Source organism: Musca vetustissima, unplaced genomic scaffold (genome assembly GCF_032173495.1).
Source record: "Musca vetustissima isolate MV318-11 ecotype Yass unplaced genomic scaffold, APGP_CSIRO_Mvet_v1 utg9388, whole genome shotgun sequence".
Taxonomy (NCBI): Eukaryota; Metazoa; Arthropoda; class Insecta; order Diptera; family Muscidae; genus Musca; species Musca vetustissima.
This window is the reverse complement of record NW_026873495.1, coordinates 53,485-76,614: the sequence shown is the minus strand read 5'-3', so window position 1 is coordinate 76,614 and position 23,130 is coordinate 53,485. Positions and strand designations below refer to the sequence as shown.

At 37.0% G+C, this 23,130-nt stretch overlaps 1 protein-coding gene across 1 annotated transcript; it reads left to right on the top strand.

The window, feature by feature from the left end:
• Nucleotides 1–1,396: 1,396 nt before the first annotated feature.
• Nucleotides 1,397–18,335, top strand: LOC133325718 (fibrinogen gamma chain-like). The gene is made up of 3 exons (XM_061534444.1): nt 1,397–1,936; nt 7,879–8,507; nt 18,209–18,335. Exons 1-3 carry the CDS (start codon nt 1,397–1,399, stop codon nt 18,333–18,335), a joined length of 1,296 nt encoding a protein of 431 aa, XP_061390428.1.
• The last annotated feature ends 4,795 nt before the right edge of the window (nt 18,336–23,130 follow it).

Here is a 23,130-nt window from a genome sequence, read left to right as displayed (position 1 = left end):
AACCCTATTGAAATTGGGAAAAATCGGTTCAGATTTAGATATAGCTCCCATATATATTTTCGTCCGATTTAAGGTAAATGGTGCACCAAAGACCCTATATATCTTTTGATTTGCACGAAATTTGACACAGCGTACTTAATTAAGCCTAGAATGATGTGTTTTAAGTTTCATAAAAATCGGTTCAGATTTATATATAGCTCCCATATATATTTTCGTCCGATTTAAGGTAAATGGTGCACCAATGTCCCTAAATATCTTTCGATTTGCACGAAATTTGGCACAGCGTACTGAATTAAGCCTAGAATGATGTGTGCTAAGTTTCGTGAAAATCGGTTCAGATTTAGATATAACTCCCATATATATTTTCGTCCGATTTAAGGAAAATGGTGTACCAAAGTCTCTGTATACCTTTCGATTTCCACGAAATTTGGTACAGCGTACTGAATAAAGTCTAGAACGGTGTGTGTGTTAAGTTTCGTAAAAATCAAAAATGCGACGTCTGTTATGATTCATCTGTTGAATTTACCCAAAGTGATGAAGGGTATCATATAGTCGGCCCCGTCCGACTTTACCACTTTCCTTACTGGTTCCATCCTAATCTAGTCCAGTCACAATTTTCGTTAAAGCTTAGGAGAACTCATTCTACAAAAACTACGCTGTAATCGATGTAACGCGTTCGAGGGGAATGATTAGATTTGGGTCGTTCCGGAACGAACTAGTTCATTTGAACTACTTTTGAAAAGTAACGATCGGAAATAGGTCTAGTATTTTAGTTCATTTTTCCTTTCGAGAAAAGAAACGAGAAAGATCCATTCGGTCTGCAGATTGCCAAACTCTAGGAATGAATAATAATTTTAGTAAATAAAGGTATGTTTTGTAATATTAGGCGGTTACTATTTTGTCCCACTATTTTGTCTCATTCATTCGCTAAACTTATTGATTATATTGTTATCTTACAATAATTGATGGTTTAAAAAAGGGTTTAAACACTTGAAGTAGGATTAACTTTTTGAGAGTAATTTTTTCTGTCATTTTACGTTTCTGTAGTAAAATATACAGATTGTTATAAAACAGTGATATATAAGCCATAACAAATGGAAAATAAAAAATATTTTCTTCCACATAATTTATCGACGGTGACCAAACTGCTGGAACGAATATAGAAATGGCAATATTACTTGGGGTTCTTTTGATATTTTCCAATTTGCTCATCGAAATTCAAATGGAAGAGGTAAATATGTGTAAGTTAAGTGTATTCACAGAGGCCATAAAACTGAGTGAACTTTTTTTATAGATAACAACAATTAAAGCATCCCATAAAAGTGAAAATTATATAATTTTCGATCTACATGAGAAACTAAATGAACTGCAGCTGAGGTTCATAAACAATTATCAGATGTTAGAAGAATCTCAACTGAATTTGACATTATGTTTAAATGGCAATCCCCAAATAAATGGAATTCTAGAGAAAATACAGAAATTGGAGGCGAAAGTAAAAGAAATACGAAAACAGGATCAAAAGCCCACAGACGACATTGTCGTTCAAAGGAGGATGGATGGTTCTGAGGATTTCTTTCGCCCTTGGGCTGAGTATAAACAGGGATTTGGTAATAGTTCTGGAGAATTTTTCATTGGTCTCGATAAGCTGAATAATCTTACCAATAGTCGTCCCTATGAATTGCTCATTCGCATCGAAGATTGGGATGATGATTGCCGTTTTGCACGCTATGATCAATTTATAATTGGCACAGAAACTGAGAAATATATCCTCAAGGAATTGGGTAGATATAGTGGTTCCGCAGGAGATGCCCTAAGCTATTCATTGGGTCAAAAATTCACTACGAAAGATCAAGGTAATGACCACTGTTCAAAGAATTGTGCTGTTGAATTTACCGGAGCATGGTGGTATAAGAGTGGTCATAGAGGGTATGCACATGTTTGTTATACCCTACACAACTATGTTGTCAGGGTATTATAGCTTTGTGCAGCCCCAAAAGTTTGTAACGCCGCGAAATATTGGTCCTAGACCCACCTTTAAGTATACAGATCGTCATATCTCGACTTGCTGTCCATTATAATTTCGTCTGTCCATTATAATTTGTAAACACTATATAGTACACAGTTATGGACCAATCTTTACGAAATTTTGCATGTAGGATGGGTTCTGGCCAATGAAGACCCCTATTGTTTTTGGGAACGATCGGTTAATATTTAGGGGATGAAATGGACCAAATACTAAATTTTTGTCGGTTTTTCTGGTCGCTCCAGAGGCCGTAATAATGGCTCGAACATCTTGAAATTTTGCATGAAGAAGGGGATCGGGCCAAAGAATAAACATGCCTGTTTTGATAAAGATCGGTCAATATCTAGGGGGTCAAATTGACCCTGACTTTTGTGTGAAAAATTACAAAATTTGTATTCTAGAGCGTATATATTTGTCCCTGAAGGACATAGACCTGAAAAGTTGATATTATATCCAAGAGGAGTGGTTGACCTTTAAATTAGTACCAATTATATTGTTGTATGTGCTCGGATGTGGGAATTACACCCAAATATTTACAGGTATCTCCGTATTCGTAAATTATTTAGTAACCCATTACCATACTGGAGGGCGGAAATATAGCGCTGATCGCTTTGAAATGTTCCATGATGATCAAGGTATGGTCAAGGACAACGCCTATAATTTTCGTTGATGATCAGATAATAATTTTGGAATGAAGTGGACCGAAGACTTAATTTTTTGTGTTATTTTCGAGTCGATCTATAGACCACAAATGAAAGCCGAACATCACAACACAACCCACGGTGAAGGGAATCTGGACAATAGCTGTACTGAATACCCGAAATATTCGGAAAATATGTCAGTGTGAGGAAGAGGTGCTGTTTACCTCTAGTCGGGCAAGAGGGTGCAAATATCACGAAATATTGCCCAGGCTCGGAATAAATAAACAATTTGAGTTCCGTGGTAGTTGTGTAGGGTATCGTATGGTCGGCCCCGTCCGACTATACTGCTCCGCTCACTGGTTTTTTGTTGTGTATAACAAATGGTAATTAATATTTTGTTATTTTATTGTTTTTCATTAGAAATCTCAACGGAAAATATTTAAACGGTACAAATTCACAGTACGGCCAAGGTGTTGTCTGGGTACCATTCAGAGGAGATTATTACTCATTGAAATTTATTGAAATGATTTTGAGACCTACTTAAAATGATTTTTGTATATTGATGTGCAGAAAATTTGTTCCAAAAGCCGAACTAAGAAAAAGGTTTCCAGGAGCGTCGATCTTGTTCACATTTTTTCCCAATTGATATTTCTATCGAATTCGTGGCCTCATCCATTCGCGCAGCATGGCCTAGGAACCGAAATCGCTGCAGCTCAATACGACTGACTATGTCGATGTCCGTATATAGATTGTATAGATCGTCGTTCATTCGACGCCGATATTCACTATCTACGCAGATCGTCCCGTAGAACTTTCGGAGAATTATCTGATCCATACAACAGCACGGGTACTATCAGCGTCTTGTAGAGTGTGAGTTTGGTCTGGCGGGATGTGGCCATATTTCTAAATTGCAAACTTAGACCATAGTGGTATTTGTTGGAAAACACTATCCTTCTCCGAATTTCAAAACTGATGCCATTAGTTTTATTTATGGCGGAACCAATGTATATAAAATATTTGACTACCTCGAAGCTGTAGTTCTCAAGTTTCACAATTTGTCCGAGTCTACTGAACGTCTTTTGCGTTGATTCCATTTACTGCCAGACCCACTTTTGCAGACTCCTCAATTTGTTCAAGCGTGGCTGTTACCGCCCGCAATGTTCGACCCATTATGTCGATGTCATCGGCGTAGACGAGTAATTTAAGCTGTTTGGTGTACAGAGTTCGATTTCTGTTCTGTTCTTCTATTCTCGAATGACCTTTTCCAGCAGGATGTTAAAACGGTCACATGACAAACTGTCGCCTTCTCTGAATCCTCGTTCGGTATTGCAGGACTCCGAAAGGTCCTTTCCGACTTTAACTGCTGATGTGTTTGTTGTGGGTCTGTATTCCTCTAGCCAAATTGTACTTAACAGTTAGTTGTTATTCTGACCTCATATTGGCCAGGTGGTATATAACCTACACCGTCATCTCTCTGTGTTATCTTCTTCACCGCCTCTATTTGATGCCTGAAACTTTGCACCACGCAGATTCTCACCAGGCGACCTAGGTGGTGACAGTTACGAAATAACGGCTCTGATTGGAATTAAAATGGCAAAGTCCAGGCTTATCTAGGTGCCTCTTTCATCTCAATTGTGGACACTGTCCTCCACTATAGAACTACAAAAAATGGGCTGAGGCGTCGGGTTAGTTGCCACACTCGGAAAACTCCACTTACTATGGAAAACCAACGAAAATATCAAAATTCCGGTTAATACTTCGAGGTGTTGCAAACGGAATGACAAATAAAAAATACACCCCATCTTATGTGGAGGGTATAAAAACGAATCCCAATACTGACCTGCATAAGTTATATTACAAGTAAAATATATTTCAAATGTTTGTTGTTTTTGTTTTGGCAAAATAGGCACGATGAATCCCAGTTTGTTGTTTTTATAAAAAAATATATATTAGGATATTCTCCCCAGAAGCTATTTATTGATTCTTTACAAAAAACCTTTCATACCCAAATGTCTCTTGTAACAAATCGAAGTAATTACGTTACCAGCGAGAATTTCGTTGGTGCCTGACTTCGTGGTTAACAAGGCATTTGCAGAACAAATGCAATACATTTCCCACTGCTATGTGTCGTCACTTTGTTACCCTATATTTTATCATGTCTGACAAAAAGGTTTTTACAAAAAGGGCTATCAGGCGATATATTAGATAAAGTGATACTTATTTTCGTATCAGTCGAGAACGAAATGCAATTGAAATTCATTATCAGTACTATCAAGTGTCTCAACTGAATAACAGTGGTCAAATGGAGAAATTGCAATTTTGCTTCTTAAATCTAGCGTTATCATTGGTTGAAGATTTGAAGGACATAGATTCGAGACTTTTCAATATTCACATATGAGGAAAAAAGTACTTATTTATAAAGTCCCTGGTAATATATTTTCGACTGAACGCTAGCCGAAGTATATATATATATATATATTTATACCCTACACAACTATGTTGTCAGGGTATTATAGCTTTGTGCAGCCCCAAGAGTTTGTAACGCCGCGAAATATTGGTCCTAGACCTTCATTGGGTTCTGGCCAATGAAGACCTTTTTGGCAAAGATCGGTTAATATTTAGGGGATGGAGTGGACCAAATACTAAATTTCTGTCGGGTTTTCTGGTCGCTCCAAAATGTGTATTCTTCAGCGCATATATTTACCCCTGAAGAACATAGACCCGAGAAGTTGGTAGTATATCCAAGAGGAGTGGTTGACCTTTAAACTCATACCATATGGTCGTATATACACAGATGTGAGAGTTACACTTAAATATTTATAGGTGATGTTGACCTGAAACCGGGCAAGAGGATGCAACTATCACTAAATATTACCCAGACTTGGAATAAAAAGCCGCAGAAAGTTATAGTTCCGTTATAGTTGTGTAGGGTACACAACTATACTGCTCCGTTCACTGGTTTTTAAATAGATTTTAGTTTTAAATATATTTATGCCTTGTAGTGGTTTTTAAACCTACTTACACATTGTTATAAAAATCTGAATATTGGGGAAAAATAAATCCATTTATTTTATATGAACTATCGGACTTTATTTAATATGCCTCGGAATATCCGATTTTTGAATCCAGCTTGAGTAAATGGTTTAAAACATGGTAGATTTTTAGCTCCTGGCGATGTTACGATAGGTAACATGTCGCTCAACTTCGATCATTTCTCCGATTTTATCGACATTTTCGACGAATGCACCAAACAAAAAACAACAAAATATTTTTTACTGCTAAATGTCAACCTTCCAACGAGCATAAATCTGAAATTGTTTGATCGATACTTTACGAGAAATCAATCAGCACAGCCATCTGCCAAAAAATTATGGATTTCTTTATGCCCAACCACATCCTTCTGGTATCAAATAGTGGCGGTGAAGAAAATAACCATGAACCAATAAGAGATGACGGTGTATACCACCTAGCAAAGATGAGGTCAGAATAGCAATCAAGAAGAATAAAGCAACAGGTGCCGATGTGTTCAAGACCGGTGGTCAGATACTGGTCAGGAGCATGCGTAAGATAATTAGTACAATTTGGGTAGAGAAATACATGCCCAATGATTGGATCCACAGCATTCTGTGTTCCGTGCTCAAAAAAGGAAGCAAGGCGATATGTGCCAACTACAGAGGAATAAGTCTTCTTCTCACCGCATATAATGTGCTACCCAGCATACTGTGTGAACGACTGAAGTCAATGGTCAATTGGACCATACCAATGTGGCTTCAAACCTGGCAAATCATCATTGACCAGATTTTCACTCTGCGCCAAATTATGGATAAGACCCTCGAAAAACCCACCAACACATTCCACATATTCGTCGACTATAAAACCGCATTCGACAGCTTTATTCTCTCTGAGGTGTTTAAAGCCATGTCCACGTTCGACATTCCTGCAAAATTAATCGGAAAGGACCTATCGAAGCCTTTCAATACTGAACGAGGATTCATACAAAGTGATAGTTTGTGGTGTGATCTTTTTAACATCCTGCTGGATGAAATGTCACTCGGTACACCAAACAACACATATTACTCGCATACGCCAATGACATCGACATAATGGGTCGAACATTGCGACCTACCATTGAACAAATTCAGATGAAGTCTGTCATAGTGGGTCTGGCAGTAAATGGCGAGATGACCAAGCTGATGGTATCAACGTGCCAGAGTCAAAAAAATCGGACCAACTGTGGAATTTGAGAACTACAGCTTCGAGGTAGTCAAAATTGTATATACCTCGATAGCGCCATAAATAAAACTAATGAAATCAGTTTTGATATTCAAAGAAGAATTGTGTTGGCTAACAGATGCTACTATGGTCTAGGTAAGCAATTTAGAAACAAAGCACCCTTTCTCGCCAGATCAAACTTACATTTTACAATACGCTGATACTTCCCGTGCTGGTGTATGGATATGTGAGAAAAATTCTCCGAAAGATATATGGGCTGATCTACGTCGACGGTGAATATCGCAGCTCAAAAGGCATATAAAACCGAACCAACTGATGGCTCACGTAGAAGGGTAAGGCCACGAATTCGATAAAAACAATCAAGTGGAAGAGAATATTTTGGAACATGGTTTAGAAGAGCTGTTGACAGGACCGACGCGCCTGGTCCTGTCGGCTTATGGAACAAATGTTCTTTCTCGAGCCAGCTATATATATATATAGACGTGTGTGACGATTCTAAGCCAAATTCTTCATCTCAATTCCTTCTTGCCATAGTCTTATATACATAGTCGGAAGATGATTTTTCAATAGCATTCTATAAACCGCAACCATCCATTATCATACCTCTCACATTCTAGACTTCCTACATTTTTTTTATTTCGATGAGTATAAGTAGCATGGTGTGGCAACAATATTGGTTCTACTGTGATGCGGTTTTCATTATCGCACAATAACACTATTTTATTGTTGTTGTTGTAATGTTATCTTTTAAGAAATAATGGCATTTTGCTTTTAAGCAATTGGAAGAGGACTTTTTGTGGGTAGCATATTTGGGTTAGGGGATTTTTTCGCATGGTGAAGTACAAAATTAAGCAACTGGATATTTGCGAAGACACTGCTATATTTTCTTTCTGGAATTCTTTAATGGAATTCGAATGGAGGAGGTAAACAAATGGTATGAACCAAAATCATTTTAATATGATATTTTAAATTTAATTGAAGATATCCGCCTTGGCAAACTCCCTACAAAAAGAAAATTTAATAATTTCCGATATACATGGAAAATTAAATGAACTGGGACAAAGCTTGCTAAGCAAGCAACAAAGTTTAGAAGAAACGCAACAAAATCTTACACAATGTTTAAATGAAAATCCCCAAATCAATGGAATTTTAGAGAAAATACATAAACTGGAGACGAGTTTAAAAGAATTAAGAGAAAATATTAAAAAACCTGGTGACATTGTCATACAAAGGCGAATTGATGGTTCGGAGAATTTCTTTCGTCCCTGGGCTGATTATAAAGAAGGATTTGGTAACAGTTCTGCAGAATTTTTCATTGGCTTGGATAAATTGAATAAACTTACCAATACCCGCCCATATGAGCTGCTCATTGTCATGGAAGATTGGGAGAATGATCGACGTTATGCGAGATATGATCAATTTATAATTGGTACAGAAACAGAGAAATATATCCTCAAGGAATTGGGTAAATATACTGGCTCAGCTGGTGATTCTTTGTCATATTCGCTGGGTCAGAAGTTCAGCACAAAAGATCAAGATAATGACGTGTGGAGTAAAAATTGTGCTGTTGAATTTACGGGAGCTTGGTGGTTTAAGGATTGTCATAGAAGGTACATTTTGTTATTGGAAGAATTTGTGAATTGATATTTGGTAAATTTTTTGTTTGTTTTTCATTTCAGTAATTTAAATGGTAGCTATTTGAATGGCACAACAACAGAATATGCAAAAGGCGTGGACTGGGAATACTTTAGAGGTCATTATTATTCTTTGAAATTTGTCGAAATGATCTTACGGCCCACTTAAAACGATAATACAAATGATTTATGTTTTACGTTATTTTGATTTTATTAATAAATATGAACATACACGATGAGTCACAGTCAAAAGTGTCCATTTGGTTTTTATACCCTACACAACTATGTTGTCAGGGTATTATAGCTTTGTGCAGCCCCAAAAGTTTGTAACGCCGCGAAATATTGGTCCTAGACCGACCTTTAAGTATACCGATCGTTATATCTCGACTAGCTGAGTCGATCTAGACAAGTGTCCGTCTGTCCATTATAATTTGTAAACACGATACAGGCCACAGTTATGGACCAATCTTTACGAAATTTTGCATGTAGGATGGGTCCTGGCCAATGAAGACCCCTATTGGGAAAGATCGGTTAATATATAGGGGATGAAATTGACCAAATACTAAATTTTTTCGGTTTTTATGGTCGCTCCAGAGGCCGCAATAATGGTCCGAACATCGTGAAATTTTGCATGGAGAAGGGGATTGGGCCAAAGAGTAATATAAAGATCGGTTAATATTTAGCTGGTCAAATTGACCCTGACTTTTGTGTGAACAATTACAAAAATTGTATTCTATAGCATATATATTTACCAGTGGAGGACATAGACCCGAGAAGTTGATATTATATCCAAGAGGAGTGGTGACCTTTAAATTAAGACCAATTATATTGTTGTATGTGGTCCGATGTGGGAGTTACACCTAAATATTTACAGGTATCTCCGTATTCGAATATTATTTAGTAACCCATTATCACTCTAGAGAGCGGAACTATAGCGCTGATCGCTTTGAAATGTTCCATAAGGTTCCAGGTATGGTCAAGGACAACGCCTATAATTTTCGGTGATGATTAGATAATAATTTTGGAATGAAGTGGACCGAAAACTTAATTTTTTGTGTTATTTTGGAGTCGATCTATAGACCACAAATGAAAGCCGAACATCACAACACAACCCACGGTGAAGGGAATCTGGACAATAGCTGTACTGAATACTCGTAATATTCGGAAAATATGTCAGTGTGAGGAAGATGTGCTGTTTACCTCTAATCAGGCAAGAGGGTGCAATTATCACGAAATATTACCCAGGGTCGGAATAAACATCCGCAGAAAATTTAAGTTCCGTGGTAGTTGTGTAGGGTATCATATGGTCGGCCCCGTCCGACTATACTGCTCCGCTCACTGGTTTATAATAAAAATGTCATAGGTGCATGTTAATCAATGACATCTTAACTTGAAATTAAAGCAATAAAATAAGTAAGGAAAGTAGTAAATGTAAGGAAGAAATGTAAGGAAAGTAGTGAATTCGGACTGGGCCGACTTGTATCCTAACAGACGTCGCCTATTCGAAGTAGTATTGACATGAAATGTAACAACTTTTCACTTATCTTCATTCGGGCAGAGGTAAAGTCGTACAGTGGGACAAGTTTATGTAAATCGATTAAAAGCACTGTTGAAAATTAATTTTCAATCAAACACTCGTTCGAAATATATATGGAAGCTATGTCTGCATCTGCGCCAATTTCAACAAAGAGCAAAAACGTCATTTTAGTCTCAAATTGTCCAAAATTTCATGTCAATCGGAAAAATATTAGGAATTTGGTGCACAATTTACATAAAATCGGAAGAAAATATATATAGGAGCTATACCTAAATCTGAACCGATTTTACAAAACTTAACGCACATCATTCTAGACTGAATTCAGTACGCTATGCCAAATTTCGTGCAAATCGAAAGAAATGCAAGGACTATGGTGCTCTATTAGCATAATATTGCACGAAAATATATATAGGAGCTATATCGAAATACGAACCGATTTTCACGAAACTAAGCACACATCATTGTAGACTCAATTTAGTACGCTGTGCCAAATTTCATGCAAATCGAAAGATATATAAGCAAAACTTACATTAAAACGGGCGAAAAGATATACGGGAGGTATATCTAAATTTGAAACAATTTTCACGAAACTTATCACACATCATTCTAGACTCAATTCAGTACGCTGTGCAAAATTTTGTGCAAAACGAAATATATAAAGGAACTTTGGTACACAATTTACATTAAATCGGACGATAAAATATATGGGAGCTACATCTAAATTTGAACCGATTTTTCTCAATTTTTTTAGAGTTTTTCCTTGAGCAATTGCAAGCTCACAATGAAAAATAAATTTTAACAAACGGATTTTTTTGGATGGTTAATAGTTAGTATGATATCCCTTGTTTATCTTTTCCAGCTTCAACCTTGCCTGCATAGATTTTACCAAGTTTTTCGTGTAAGATGTCTGAATTTTCCCCATTCTACTTGTAAAGCATTTTTTAGACTTGGTATGCTTGAGATGTTATGGCTTTTTTCCCCAATTATAAATCACACATTCTTGAACGATCTGGAACTTGTGTTTGGAGTCATTATCTCGATGAAATTGAAATGTTATTCCCAACCCCAGTTTTTCAGGAATACATTTCATATTTTCATTTAGATTGTTTAAATTATAAATCTTATCCAAAATTCCTTCAATTAAAACGAGATTTCCTACTCCGGCAGCGCTCATACAGCCCCATACCATTACAGAGTGTGCATAGGCTTTATTCGGCCTGCGCCATACATATCCGACCAAAAAAAGTTAAATATATTTTCATCAGCTGGAAAAGCAGATTTCCAAAATGCAAATCGTTTTCCTGAACGAACTCCAATCGGATTTTCCAGGTCTTGGGTTTTATGAATGGCTTTTTCAGTGCAACTCTAACATGAAGACCATGCTTACTTAATTAACTGGCTGGTGGCGAAACATTTGTTCCATAAGGGGAGCTAGCTAGGCGCGTCGGTCTTGTGATCAGCTCTTCCAATTTGAAAGACCATCGGTAGATTTTTATCGGACGGTAGATTTTTATCAGACTCGATGGTGTAGAGAAATCTATAAAAATATGTATTAAAAAATACGTTATTTCGAACATTTTTAACATACGCTGGAGTTAAAACTCATAAGTTGATATCCATGCGATGTGTTGTTCCACGCCCTATCGGAATAGACCAAGTCCACCATTCAGTTCATAGATTTACGTATTAATTCCAAAGAATTTGGATGTTTCATAAACCAATGAAAATTCACAGTTTCCGCATTTTTATTATGATCCAATGGGGCCACATAAAGACCAGTTGCTAATTTTCTTAAAAAAAAAATATTTCGATATTCATACAGTTCGTTTGAAAATATTAGTTTTGGAAAATAATTCTTACTCATTTATTTCTAGTCTGGCAATTTTCTGCTTGGTTAACAACATGGCATGTTCAAAGGTGGGAAACATCCACTTATCGATCGGAACCTTTTGACAAGCCACATTTTTCATCACTTCATAAAGATTTTCATCGCACTTCAGTAGGAAATTATTATTTTTCCAGTGAATGCGGCTGGTTTTCTCCTAGCATTCCTTTAGTTCCTCCTCATTTTCTTGCTGGGTAAAACAAAGTAAGAAGTAGTCCTGTGAAACATACAGGAAAATAAAACATTTAAATACATTTTTAACGGGTGAGCGGAGCAGTATAGTCGGACGGGCCGACAATACGATACCCTACACATATACCACGGAACTCTAACTTTCTGTGGATATACTATCAACTTCTCGGGGATATGTCCTTCAGGAGCAAGTATATACGCCCCAGAATAAAAATTTTGTAATTTTTCACACAAAAGTCAGGGTCCATTTGACCCGCTATATATTGACCGATCTTTATCAAAAAAGGGATGCTTATTCTCTGGCACGATCCCCTTCTCCATGTAAAATTTTACGATGTTCGGACCATAACTGCGGCCTCTGGGGCGACCAGAAAAACCGATAAAAATTAAGTATTTCGTCCATTTCATCCCTTAAATATTAACCGATCTTTACCAATAATAATAGGGGTCTTCATTGGGCCGAACCTATCCTCCATGCAAAGTTTCGTGAAGATTGGTTCATAACTGTGGCCTGTATCGTGTTTACAAATTATAATGGACGGACGGACACACATGTCTATATCGACTCAGCTAGTCGAGATATGACTATAGGTATACTTAAAGGTGGGTCTAGGACCAATATTTCGCGGCGTTACCAACTTTTGGGGCTGCACAAAGCTATAATACCCTGACAACATAGTTGTGTAGGGTATAAAAATAGGGGTCTTCTTTGCACAGAACCCATCCAATCGTGAATAATGGTCCATAACTGTGGCCTGTATCGTGTTTACAAATTGTAATGGACAAACGGACGGACACACATGTCTAGATCGACTAGTCGAGATATGACGGTCGGTATACTTAAAGGACCAATATTTCACTGCCTAAGATTAACGATTGCGGCGTCGATAGTCATTGAAAAACTATTCTTAAAAAAATCCCCGAAAATAGCTCTGATATGCTCGGAACCACAAGCGTGAATTTTATAAAAAATCTTATTACGTATTTTCTATAAAATCCACTTTTATGTATCCGACAATACTTGAAACAACATTTTCATTGAACGGACGCTAGTGACTCTTCTTTTATAAAACATACGCTCTGGCACTAATATTCCTTGAAAAAGTTGTATTTATAAAAACCACGTTATTTGCCCTAATATTGTTTTGAAAATCAAGGTTTGTGGCTCTGATTGTCCATAAATTTATCCCATCAAACATATCCAATAACCATTAATTGTAATTAGAGTACAATTATTCGGTTCATCATTACGATGTGTATAAAATCGAACATCCAACGATCCGATTTTAATTCTTGACGATTCGTATTGATATTCTCATAATGGTAGAGATACCTGTGAATGAAATTGTATTGCTGAACGCTACGCGGCAAATGGGGTTTGAGTACGCCTAACATCGACACTAACTGGGATTTGGTACATTCAATTAAAATATCACTAAAATATCAGACATATTGACAAAGGCGAACTTTTTTCTTTAAATATCAAAAACAGAAGTTAACCTTGGAATCAATATCATTCTCATTCGATGGTTACAACGAAACTAACTTCTATTTCAAAAACTATTTCTAAGTGTACGTATGCCACTTGGGGAGTTTAATCAGCTGGAGATAGTAAGACTTGTAATGAAATTTATGTAAACAAATTACATTTATTATTCACAATAAAACGTATATATACGTCAATTATACCAGGTCGTCTATTTATTGTATACTTATTATAAAATCAACAAAGTATATTATCATAACAAGATTCATCAATAACAAACTAAACAAACTTAATTGTAGAATCTACCATGTAGGTACAAAACCAGGCACCCTATAGACAATTTGATTGCAAATGTATCTGACGGATGGAGCATGAATATTGTTGTTAGTAAGTAAGAGTGAATTTTTTAAAGGAATGGAGGAGACTCGTACGAAATTAAATACGTGATCTACATAGATATTTTTATACCCTACACAACTATGTTGTCAGGGCATTATAGCTTTGTGCAGCCCCAAAAGTTTGTAACGCCGCGAAATATTGGTCCTAGACCCACCTTTAAGTATACCGATCGTCATAACTCGTCTAGCTGAGTCGATCTAGACATGTGTGTCCGTCCGTCCGTCTGTCCATTATAATTTGTAAACACGATACAGGCCACAATTATGTACCGATCTTCACGAAATTTTGCATGTAGGATGGGTTCTGGCCAATGAAGACCCCTATTGTTTTTGGGAAAGATCGGTTAATATTTAGGGGATGAAATGGACCAAATACTAAATTTTTGTCGGTTTTTCTGGTCGCTCCTGAGGCCGCAACAATGGTCCGAACATCGTGAAATTTTGCATGGAGAAGCGGATCGGGCCAAAGAATAAGCATGCCTGTTTGGAGAAAGATCGGTCAATATTTAGCGGGTCTAATGGACCCTGACTTTTGTGTGAAAAATGACAAAATTTGTATTCTATGGCGTATATATTTACCTCTGAAGGACATATACCCGAGAAATTGATATTATATCCAAGAGGAGTGGTTGACCTTTAAATTAAGACAATTATATTGTTGTATGTGCTCGGATGTGGGAGTTACACCTAAATATTTACAGGTATCTGCGTATTCGTATATTATTTAGTAACCCATTATCACTCTGGAGAGCGGAACTATGGCGCTGATCGCTTTGAAATGTTCCATGAGGTTCCAGTTATGGTCAAGAACAACGCCTATAATTTTCGGTGATGATTAGTTAATAATTTTGGAATGAAGTGGACTGAAAACTTAATTTTTATACCATACACAACTATGTTGTCCGGGTATTATAGCTTTGTGCAGCCCCAAAAGTTTGTAACGCCGCGAAATATTGGTCCTAGACCCACCTTTAAGTATACCGATCGTCATAACTCGACTAGCTGAGTCGATCTAGACATGTGTGTCCGTCCGTCCGTCTGTCCATTATAATTTGTAAACACGATACAGGCCACAGTTATGTACCAATCTTCACGAAATTTTGCATGTAGGATGGGTTCTGGCCAATGAAGACCCCTATTGTTTTTGGGAAAGATCGTTTAATATTTGGGGGATGAAATGGACCAAATACTAAATTTTTGTCGGTTTTTCTGGTCGCTTCAGAGGCCGCAACAAGGGTCCGAGCATCGTGAAATTTTGCATGGAGAAGCGGATCGGGCCAAAGAATAAGCATGCCTGTTTGGAGAAACATCGGTCATTATTTAGCGGGTCAAATGGACCCTGACTTTTGTGTAAAAAAAATTTGTATTCTATGGTTGTCTAAAATCTATGAAAAATAGCATGTGCGCATTGGTGTACCATTTGTAGCAAAAGGGAGCTTTATGCAAATCTGGAACGATTTGAGCAAACATGGAATACACTATTTGATATGCTGCAGTACAGTGCTCTTTAATCTCGATCGGTGAAAAATTTGCATGAACTCAGACGAAAATATATAAGGGTTACATAAACATCTGAACAAAATTTACAAAATCCATTACACGCCACGTGCAAAATTTAGTATAAATCGAACTAACGTGGGCTCTTTGGTGCACCATTTACACAAAATCGGACGAAAACACAATATTTTACACTCAATTCAACATTGTATGCAAAATTTCGCCTCAATCGAAAAATAAAAGGAGTTTAGGGCACAATTTACCTAAAATCTGACTCGATTTTCACGAAACTTAGCACACATTATTCTGGACCTAATTCAGTACCCTAAGCCAAATTTTGTGCAAATCGAAAGATACATAGGAACTTGGTGCCACGTTATATTTATAGATTATCCGATCTATAAATATTTTTAATCAGAATATAATACTATGCCAATTTATGCATGTCTGTCTGTTGACACCACCATTTTGCACATACACTGTTATGACTCCTAGGATGTTCGGTATTGAAAATGATATGGATATACCTTATGGTATAGCCAAACATTCAGAATTTGCAATTTGATATTTTCAATATTGGTCCAATTTTTTCGATTTAAGCATTTTGGAATGTATGGGCACGTTTTTCGACCGAATTGGTTGTAATTTTGTATTTTGGGTTCTCATTGGGCAACACATTTTCCTTCTAAAAAAATTTCCGTATTGGTCCACTTTCTACGATAGCTCCCATATAGCAGCACCTCAAAATGTCAGTATTTTCGGAAAAATGGACACGTTTTTCAAAAGAATTGACTGTTATTTGGCCCAAGGACGAACGAATTTGGTGATTCGTCCGTATCTATGTAAAGCCCCTATATTTCTTTCATTTTGCATGACATTTAGCATAGCTTCCTGAATTGAGTCTATGATTAATATTAAGTATATATTAATATTAATATTAAGTATGCAAGGCGAAAATGCAAGCCAAGCGGGTTAAAATTGTGAATGGCGCTTATTGTTTCGATACTGTAACAGCCAATTATTTGCAATTTTGGTTTCATAATTCCATTCAGAAATTTTTGATGTTAAATATGCTCCTCGCACAGGTAGGTAGGCTGGTCGTCGAAAATGTCTATAAAATCGGAGAAATGATCGAAGTTGACCGGCATCATAGCCCAGGAGCTAAAAATCGACCATAAAACTTTTTTAAACCATTTACAATTGACCAGAAACTACCAGAATTCGCAAAAAGGAGATGTGTCGTGTTCCACCAGCACAGCGCTAGGCCACACACATTTACACTGACTCACCAGAAACTTCGGGAGCTTGGTTGGGAAGTTTTAATGCATCCGCCATACATTCCGGACTTGGCAGCAAGCAACTATCATATTCATAATAAAATTTCTTTGATGATAAAAAAGTAGGTATCTAGGGAGGATAGTTTTTTGCAAATAGAGAGCAGGACGGTGCATATTTGGCCCAAATCGGACAGTCCGAAACATGTTAAATAAAGTCTTATAGTTCATATAAAAATAATGGATTTCTATTTCCCCAACCTACTATTAGAACACATTCTCTAGACCCATTTAACCAGTGTCGGCAATAAAGAAACACATTCTCGGTAGGTAATGACTTTTATTTTTAGAATGCACAAATATTAAAGCAAATTAATTTATTGTATAACTCATTGATAAGATTAATTAAAATGAAATATAACAAAAATTTAGTTTTTTTATTGACCAACAAAAAAATATATAAACAAAATTAAAAGAAGATGATAATATAAAAAGTTCAGCGGAAATACAAAGGGCCAGCAGTATATAGAAGTGAGTGCTGGCATTATCATCGGAACACAAGCTAAAATTTTGGAATACAATGGGAATTACAACCAAGGGTTTCGTTTTGTTTTGGATAGTTCTAAATGTCTGTAAAGGCATAAACATGGGAGAGGTACAAATACAAATTTAAAAGTAGTTTTATTATTTATATGTAAATCGAATTTTGCTTTTAGGTTTCATGTGTTTCGGAATCGAAACAAAATGGCAGTCTTATAATTTATGATATTCATGGAAAACTAAATGAATTGGAAGCAAATGTTGCAAATACCCACAAACAGTTGTTGGAGACCCAAACGAATTTAACCAATTGTTTGAATAAAAATGTCCAATTAAATGGTGTCTTCGAGAAAATCCATAAATTGGAGATGGGCTTTAAGGAGCTCCAATCAAGTATAAAGAAACCAAGTGATATTGTCATCCAACGGCGATTTGATGGTTCAGAGGATTTCTTTCGTCCCTGGGCTGATTATAAAGAGGGATTCGGTAATAGTTCAGGAGAATTTTTCATTGGATTGGATAAGCTAAATAAACTTACCAATTCCCGTCCTTATGAGTTACTCATTGTTATGAAAGATTGGGAGGAAGATTACCGTTATGCAAGATATGATCAGTTTATAATTGGCACCGAAGCTGAAAAATATATTTTGAAAGAACTGGGTAAATATAGTGGTTCGGCAGGTGATGCTTTGGGTTATTCGCTAGGGCAGAAGTTCTCTACGAAAGATCAAGATAATGATGCTTCGGATAAAAATTGTGCTGTTGAATATACGGGTGCATGGTGGTATAAGCAATGCCATAAAAGGTGAGAATGCCAAATCTTTTACATAAAAAGTATTATATAATCGATTTTTTTGCCTATTTGCAGTAACCTCAATGGACGTTATATTAAAGGCGGCAAAACCACTGTTTTTGCCCAAGGCGTTAATTGGGATCCATTCAAGGGGTTTTATTATTCCTTAAAAATTGTTGAAATGATTTTGCGTCCAACTTAAATAGTAATGGAATGTTGTTTGTGGCTATTTGGCAATTAATACAATTTTAATAACTATAGTCTTATAAAATGGTATTTAATACTTTGTATTAAAAAACAAGTAAAAACGATGTTAATTTCGGCCCAGCCTTCCAGCATTGGGTGGAGTTTTTATTAAATTTGTCATTCCGTTTGAAACACCTTGAAATATTTAGCTGAGACCCCAGAAAGTTCATATATATTCTATGTTAATTTACGCATGTCCGTCTGTTGATATCACGATTGAAATCGCAATATTTAAGATAGAGTTCTGATTTGCACAGACATTCCTAGTACTTCTAAGATGTTTGGTATTAGATATGCGATATATCAGTCCACCATATAACGGTATTACCCAATTTTTTTTACCAAATTATGGAAAATTTCGATGCATTTTCCAACCGAATTGGCTATAATTTTGTTCTCATTGAATATCAAATATCATTGCCCCATTTTTAGGGTAGCCCCCATATGACACTACCATCAATACTCGGTATTTTGGACAGCTTTTCCAACCGAATGATTTAAATTTGTATTTTAAGTTCTTGTTTCCTAAAAAATATTAATATTTACCTTTTTTAAGTATTATTTATTGAATCTTTCATATAATGAAAATAACAATAAGTATCTTATTCTCAAATCAAATCTTATTCCCCGCTTATTGGTCACATTATATTGGTATGCCTTTAGGCGTTTGCTTTGTAAGATAGGCAGCAATCAATTGGACGTTAAGGTCTTTGTGTATATTTGAATTTTTATATACCACGGAGGACCTGACATTGAGCGAAGTATAATAGATTGTCTTCTTTGTAGTTCATTTATATTAGAATCACTTTCTGTTCTCCAGAGTTGTGTTCCGTATGCCCATATGGGTTTTATGATAGTCTTGTATAAAATAACTTTGTATAAGAGACTGAGTGTAAAGCTTGCATTTCTGTTTTTACTGCTCTACCATATTTATTTGGAAGGTTATATTTATGCGGACAATTTTCTACATAGGTCTATGTTTGGACATATCCCCCATTTGAAGATTATATCCTATTTGTGTCCTTTAAGGATTATAACCTTTTCCCGACGAAGTGTAGGTCCATCTTTTGACATACTTATTTACTTAGCTGGCTTGTTACAGAACGGTTGTTCCATAAGCCGAGCTTAAAAAAGATTTCCAAGCGCGTCGGTCTTGTGCACAAGTCCAATAATTTGGAAGACCACGTTTCAAGTTGTTGTTTTCTACTTGGTCTTTCCATCTAATTCGTGGCCTTCCCCTTCTACGGGAACCATCAGTAGGCTTATTTTTATATGCCTTTTGAGCTGGGGCATTTTCATTCATGCGCACAACATGGCCTAGCCACCGTAGTCGCTGCAGCTCAATACGACTGACTATGTCGATGTCCGCGTATAAATTGTAAAGCTCGTGGTTCATTCGACGCCGATATTCACCGTCGACGCAGATCGGTCCGTAGATCTTTCGGAGAATTTTTCTCTCAAACACCCCAAGAGCTGCCTCATCTGCTTGCGCAAGTACCCATGCCTCTGATCCATATAATAGCACGGGTAGTATCAGCGTCTTGTATAGTGTGAGTTTGGTCTGGCGGGAGGTGGCCTTGCTTCTAAACTGCTTACTTAGACCATAGTAGCATCTGTTGGCCATCACAATCCTTCTCCGAATTTCAAAACTGATGTCATTCGTTTTATTTATGGTATATAAAGTCTTTCGTTTTATTCCAAGGTATATAAAGTCTTTAACTACCTCGAAGCTGTAGTTCTCAAGTTCCACAGTTGGTCCAAGTCTACTGGACGTCTTGCGCGTTGATACCATCAGCTTTGTCTTCTCGCCGTTTACTGCCAGACCCACTTTATATGCGATGGGAAGGAGACTCATTCCTCTATAGTTGGCACATATAGTCTTGTCTCCTTTTTTGTGCACGGGACACAGGATGCTGAGGTTCCAATCATTGGGCATGCATTCATCTAGCCAAATTGTGCTAATCAACTCCTGACCAGCATCTGGCCACCAGGCTTGAATAGTTCGGCTGGTAACCCATCGGCTCCTGCTGCTTTGTTGTTCTTGAGCCGATTAATTGCTTTTATCACCTCATCGCCACTATTTGATACTAGTAGCTTTTCGAAATGCTCCTTCCAGATCCTCAACACGCTGTCTGTATCTGTCACCAGGTTTCCTTCTTCATCTCTACAGGAGGTTGTGCCTGCACCAAAGCCTTCGGTTTGGTGTTTTACTCGTTGGTAAAATTTCCGGACTTCATTCTGACTCCTGTACATCTCGATTTGCTCACGCTCACGTTTTTCTGAAAACACGTTTCTCCTCTCTCCTTTTCTCCCGATAATTCTCCATCACGTTACGTGTTGCTACTGTCTGCAGGGTTGCCCTATACGCTGCGTTTTTCACATCAGTAGCATTACGACACTCCCGATCGTACCATGGGTTTCTTGGTGGTAGTTTTTGGTACCCAATTGTTCTTTTTGCTGCAGTTTGTAGGGAGTGGGCAATTCTTTGCCATTGTGCTTCTATACTATTATCGGGACAAGAAGTGCTTTCTTCAAGCAGATGGGTAAGTTGAGCGGAGTAGGCCTCGGCTACCTGTTGTGTTTGCAGCTTTTCGACGTCGAGTTTCCAAGTTGTATTAGATCGCACCTTTGCTGCTACATTAAGACGGGTGCGTACCTTGGCTTCCACAAGGTAATGGTCCGAATCGATATTCGCTCCTCGGATCGATCGGACGTCTAAAACACTGGATGAATGCCTTCCGTCTATCACAACATGATCAATTTGATTTCTCGTTACTTGATCAGGAGAGATCCAGGTGGCCTTGTGTATATCGAGATGCTTGAATCTGGTGCTGCTAACTACCATGTTTTTTGCTGCCGCGAAGTCAATCAACCTCATGCCGTTGTCGGATATTTCTTCATGAAGGCTGAATTTTCCGACGGTGGGGCCAAAGATATTTTCCTTTCCGATTTTTGCATTAAAATCTCCTAGCACAATTTTAATGTCATGGCCAGGGCAACGGTCATATGCTGTTTCTAGGCGCTCGTAAAATATGTCTTTAGACTGTTCATCTTTATCTTCGGTCGGAGCATGGGCGCAAATTAGGCTGATGTAAAAGAACTTCGCTTTTATACGGATTATAGCAATTCGCTCATCTACTGGAGTGAATCTGGAGACGAGGTCTTTTATTCTCCTGTTAACCATAAATCCGCAGCCAAATTCATGTCTCGTTTCATGGCAGCTATAATACAGGGCGTAATCGTCTGATGGAAATGGCTACAATTTGGTATTCGGGATTCCCGATGAATAAAGAACTCATTTCTTCTTTCCGATTTAGGTTCAGAATTTTACTTCGATCTTAATTTGGTTTTTCATTTTACCTAATAAACAACCTACTAGCAGGCGATGCTATAGTAGGTGAAAATAAAAATGCTAAAAAATGTGCTAGGTGCTAGATCAATTTTTTTGGTTCTATGCGAGATTTAAAAGTGCTAAATTGGCAACACTGGTGAACGGGTAGAACTGGAGTCCATAAACTTTTGTGGCCCAATGTTGCCCACAGGCAACAACATGTTTTGACGTTATATTTAATATGCAGCTAGTAGATATATATCCTTTAGATTTCTTATGTCAAGACCTGATTATGGACGACGCATATTAACAGAAAAATCGAAAAAAGTCAATTTTTTTGGTAAAGTTATGAGCTTTTCAAGAAAAGAGGGCAAAATTGTGTAATTTGTGTATACAATCGTGTATAAATCGTTTCGTATTCGAATTGTACGAATTCGCCAACATAATTATTTTTGATTCTTGTAAAAAAGAATATAGAGAATAATTTATTTTTTAATATTAATATTGGAGTGCATGACTGAAGTAGTTTTGGAAACTAGTGCTTATGGGTACGAAAAGTACTATATTTGGTACAATTTGGACATTGGTGAACGGGTAGAACTGGCATCCAGAAAGTTTCCACTAAGATTGCTATCGGAGTGTAGTATTGTGATATTTTTCGAATGTGGGTACGAAAAGTACAGAATGGTACCAAATTGGGTACAATTTAGATGTTAGTGGACATATAGAGCTGGAATTCTTAAATTATTTTTTCATAAAATAACTTTAGTTTTGTAACAAAAAATGTTTAATTCCCCCAGAGATCTCCAAATTTCTACTCAAGAGGAATGTAAACATGTTAAAAAGGGTTAAGTTCGGCCGGGTCGAACTTTGGATATTCTCTACCATAGATATACTGACAGGAACTTGAAATAAAAATAAAGGGAAAATACCAAAACGTGGATCTATACCGAAATTTCTACAAACCCATTCTGTAAACCACAATCCAAATTTCAGAAATTTTCAATACCCTGAGGTTGTATACACGTTGACACGGTGAAAATGTGCCTAATCGAAATATTGGTTCTAGACACCATGTTTCTTTGGACCAAATCCGTTTCAGAAAATTTTGATTTCATCCAAACTTTGGCCATCTAATTCTTTTTTCTAAACTTCGTTCAATTTCGAAGATGGGGAATATCGGCCCACTCCTTCACCACACAGGGGCTACGCCCAAATGCGGATTATAGTTCTTATATAGTTCATTACCAAACCTTACGTTAGAACCAAACCAGGATGAAAAACGCTCTCAAGAACTCCAAAATACCGAAAATTGGGTTTAACCGTATATATGGGGGCTATCGGGAAAAATTGACCTATATTCATATTTTTTGTAAAGAGATATGGTACCTATTAAGAACTCAAAATACTAAATTACAGC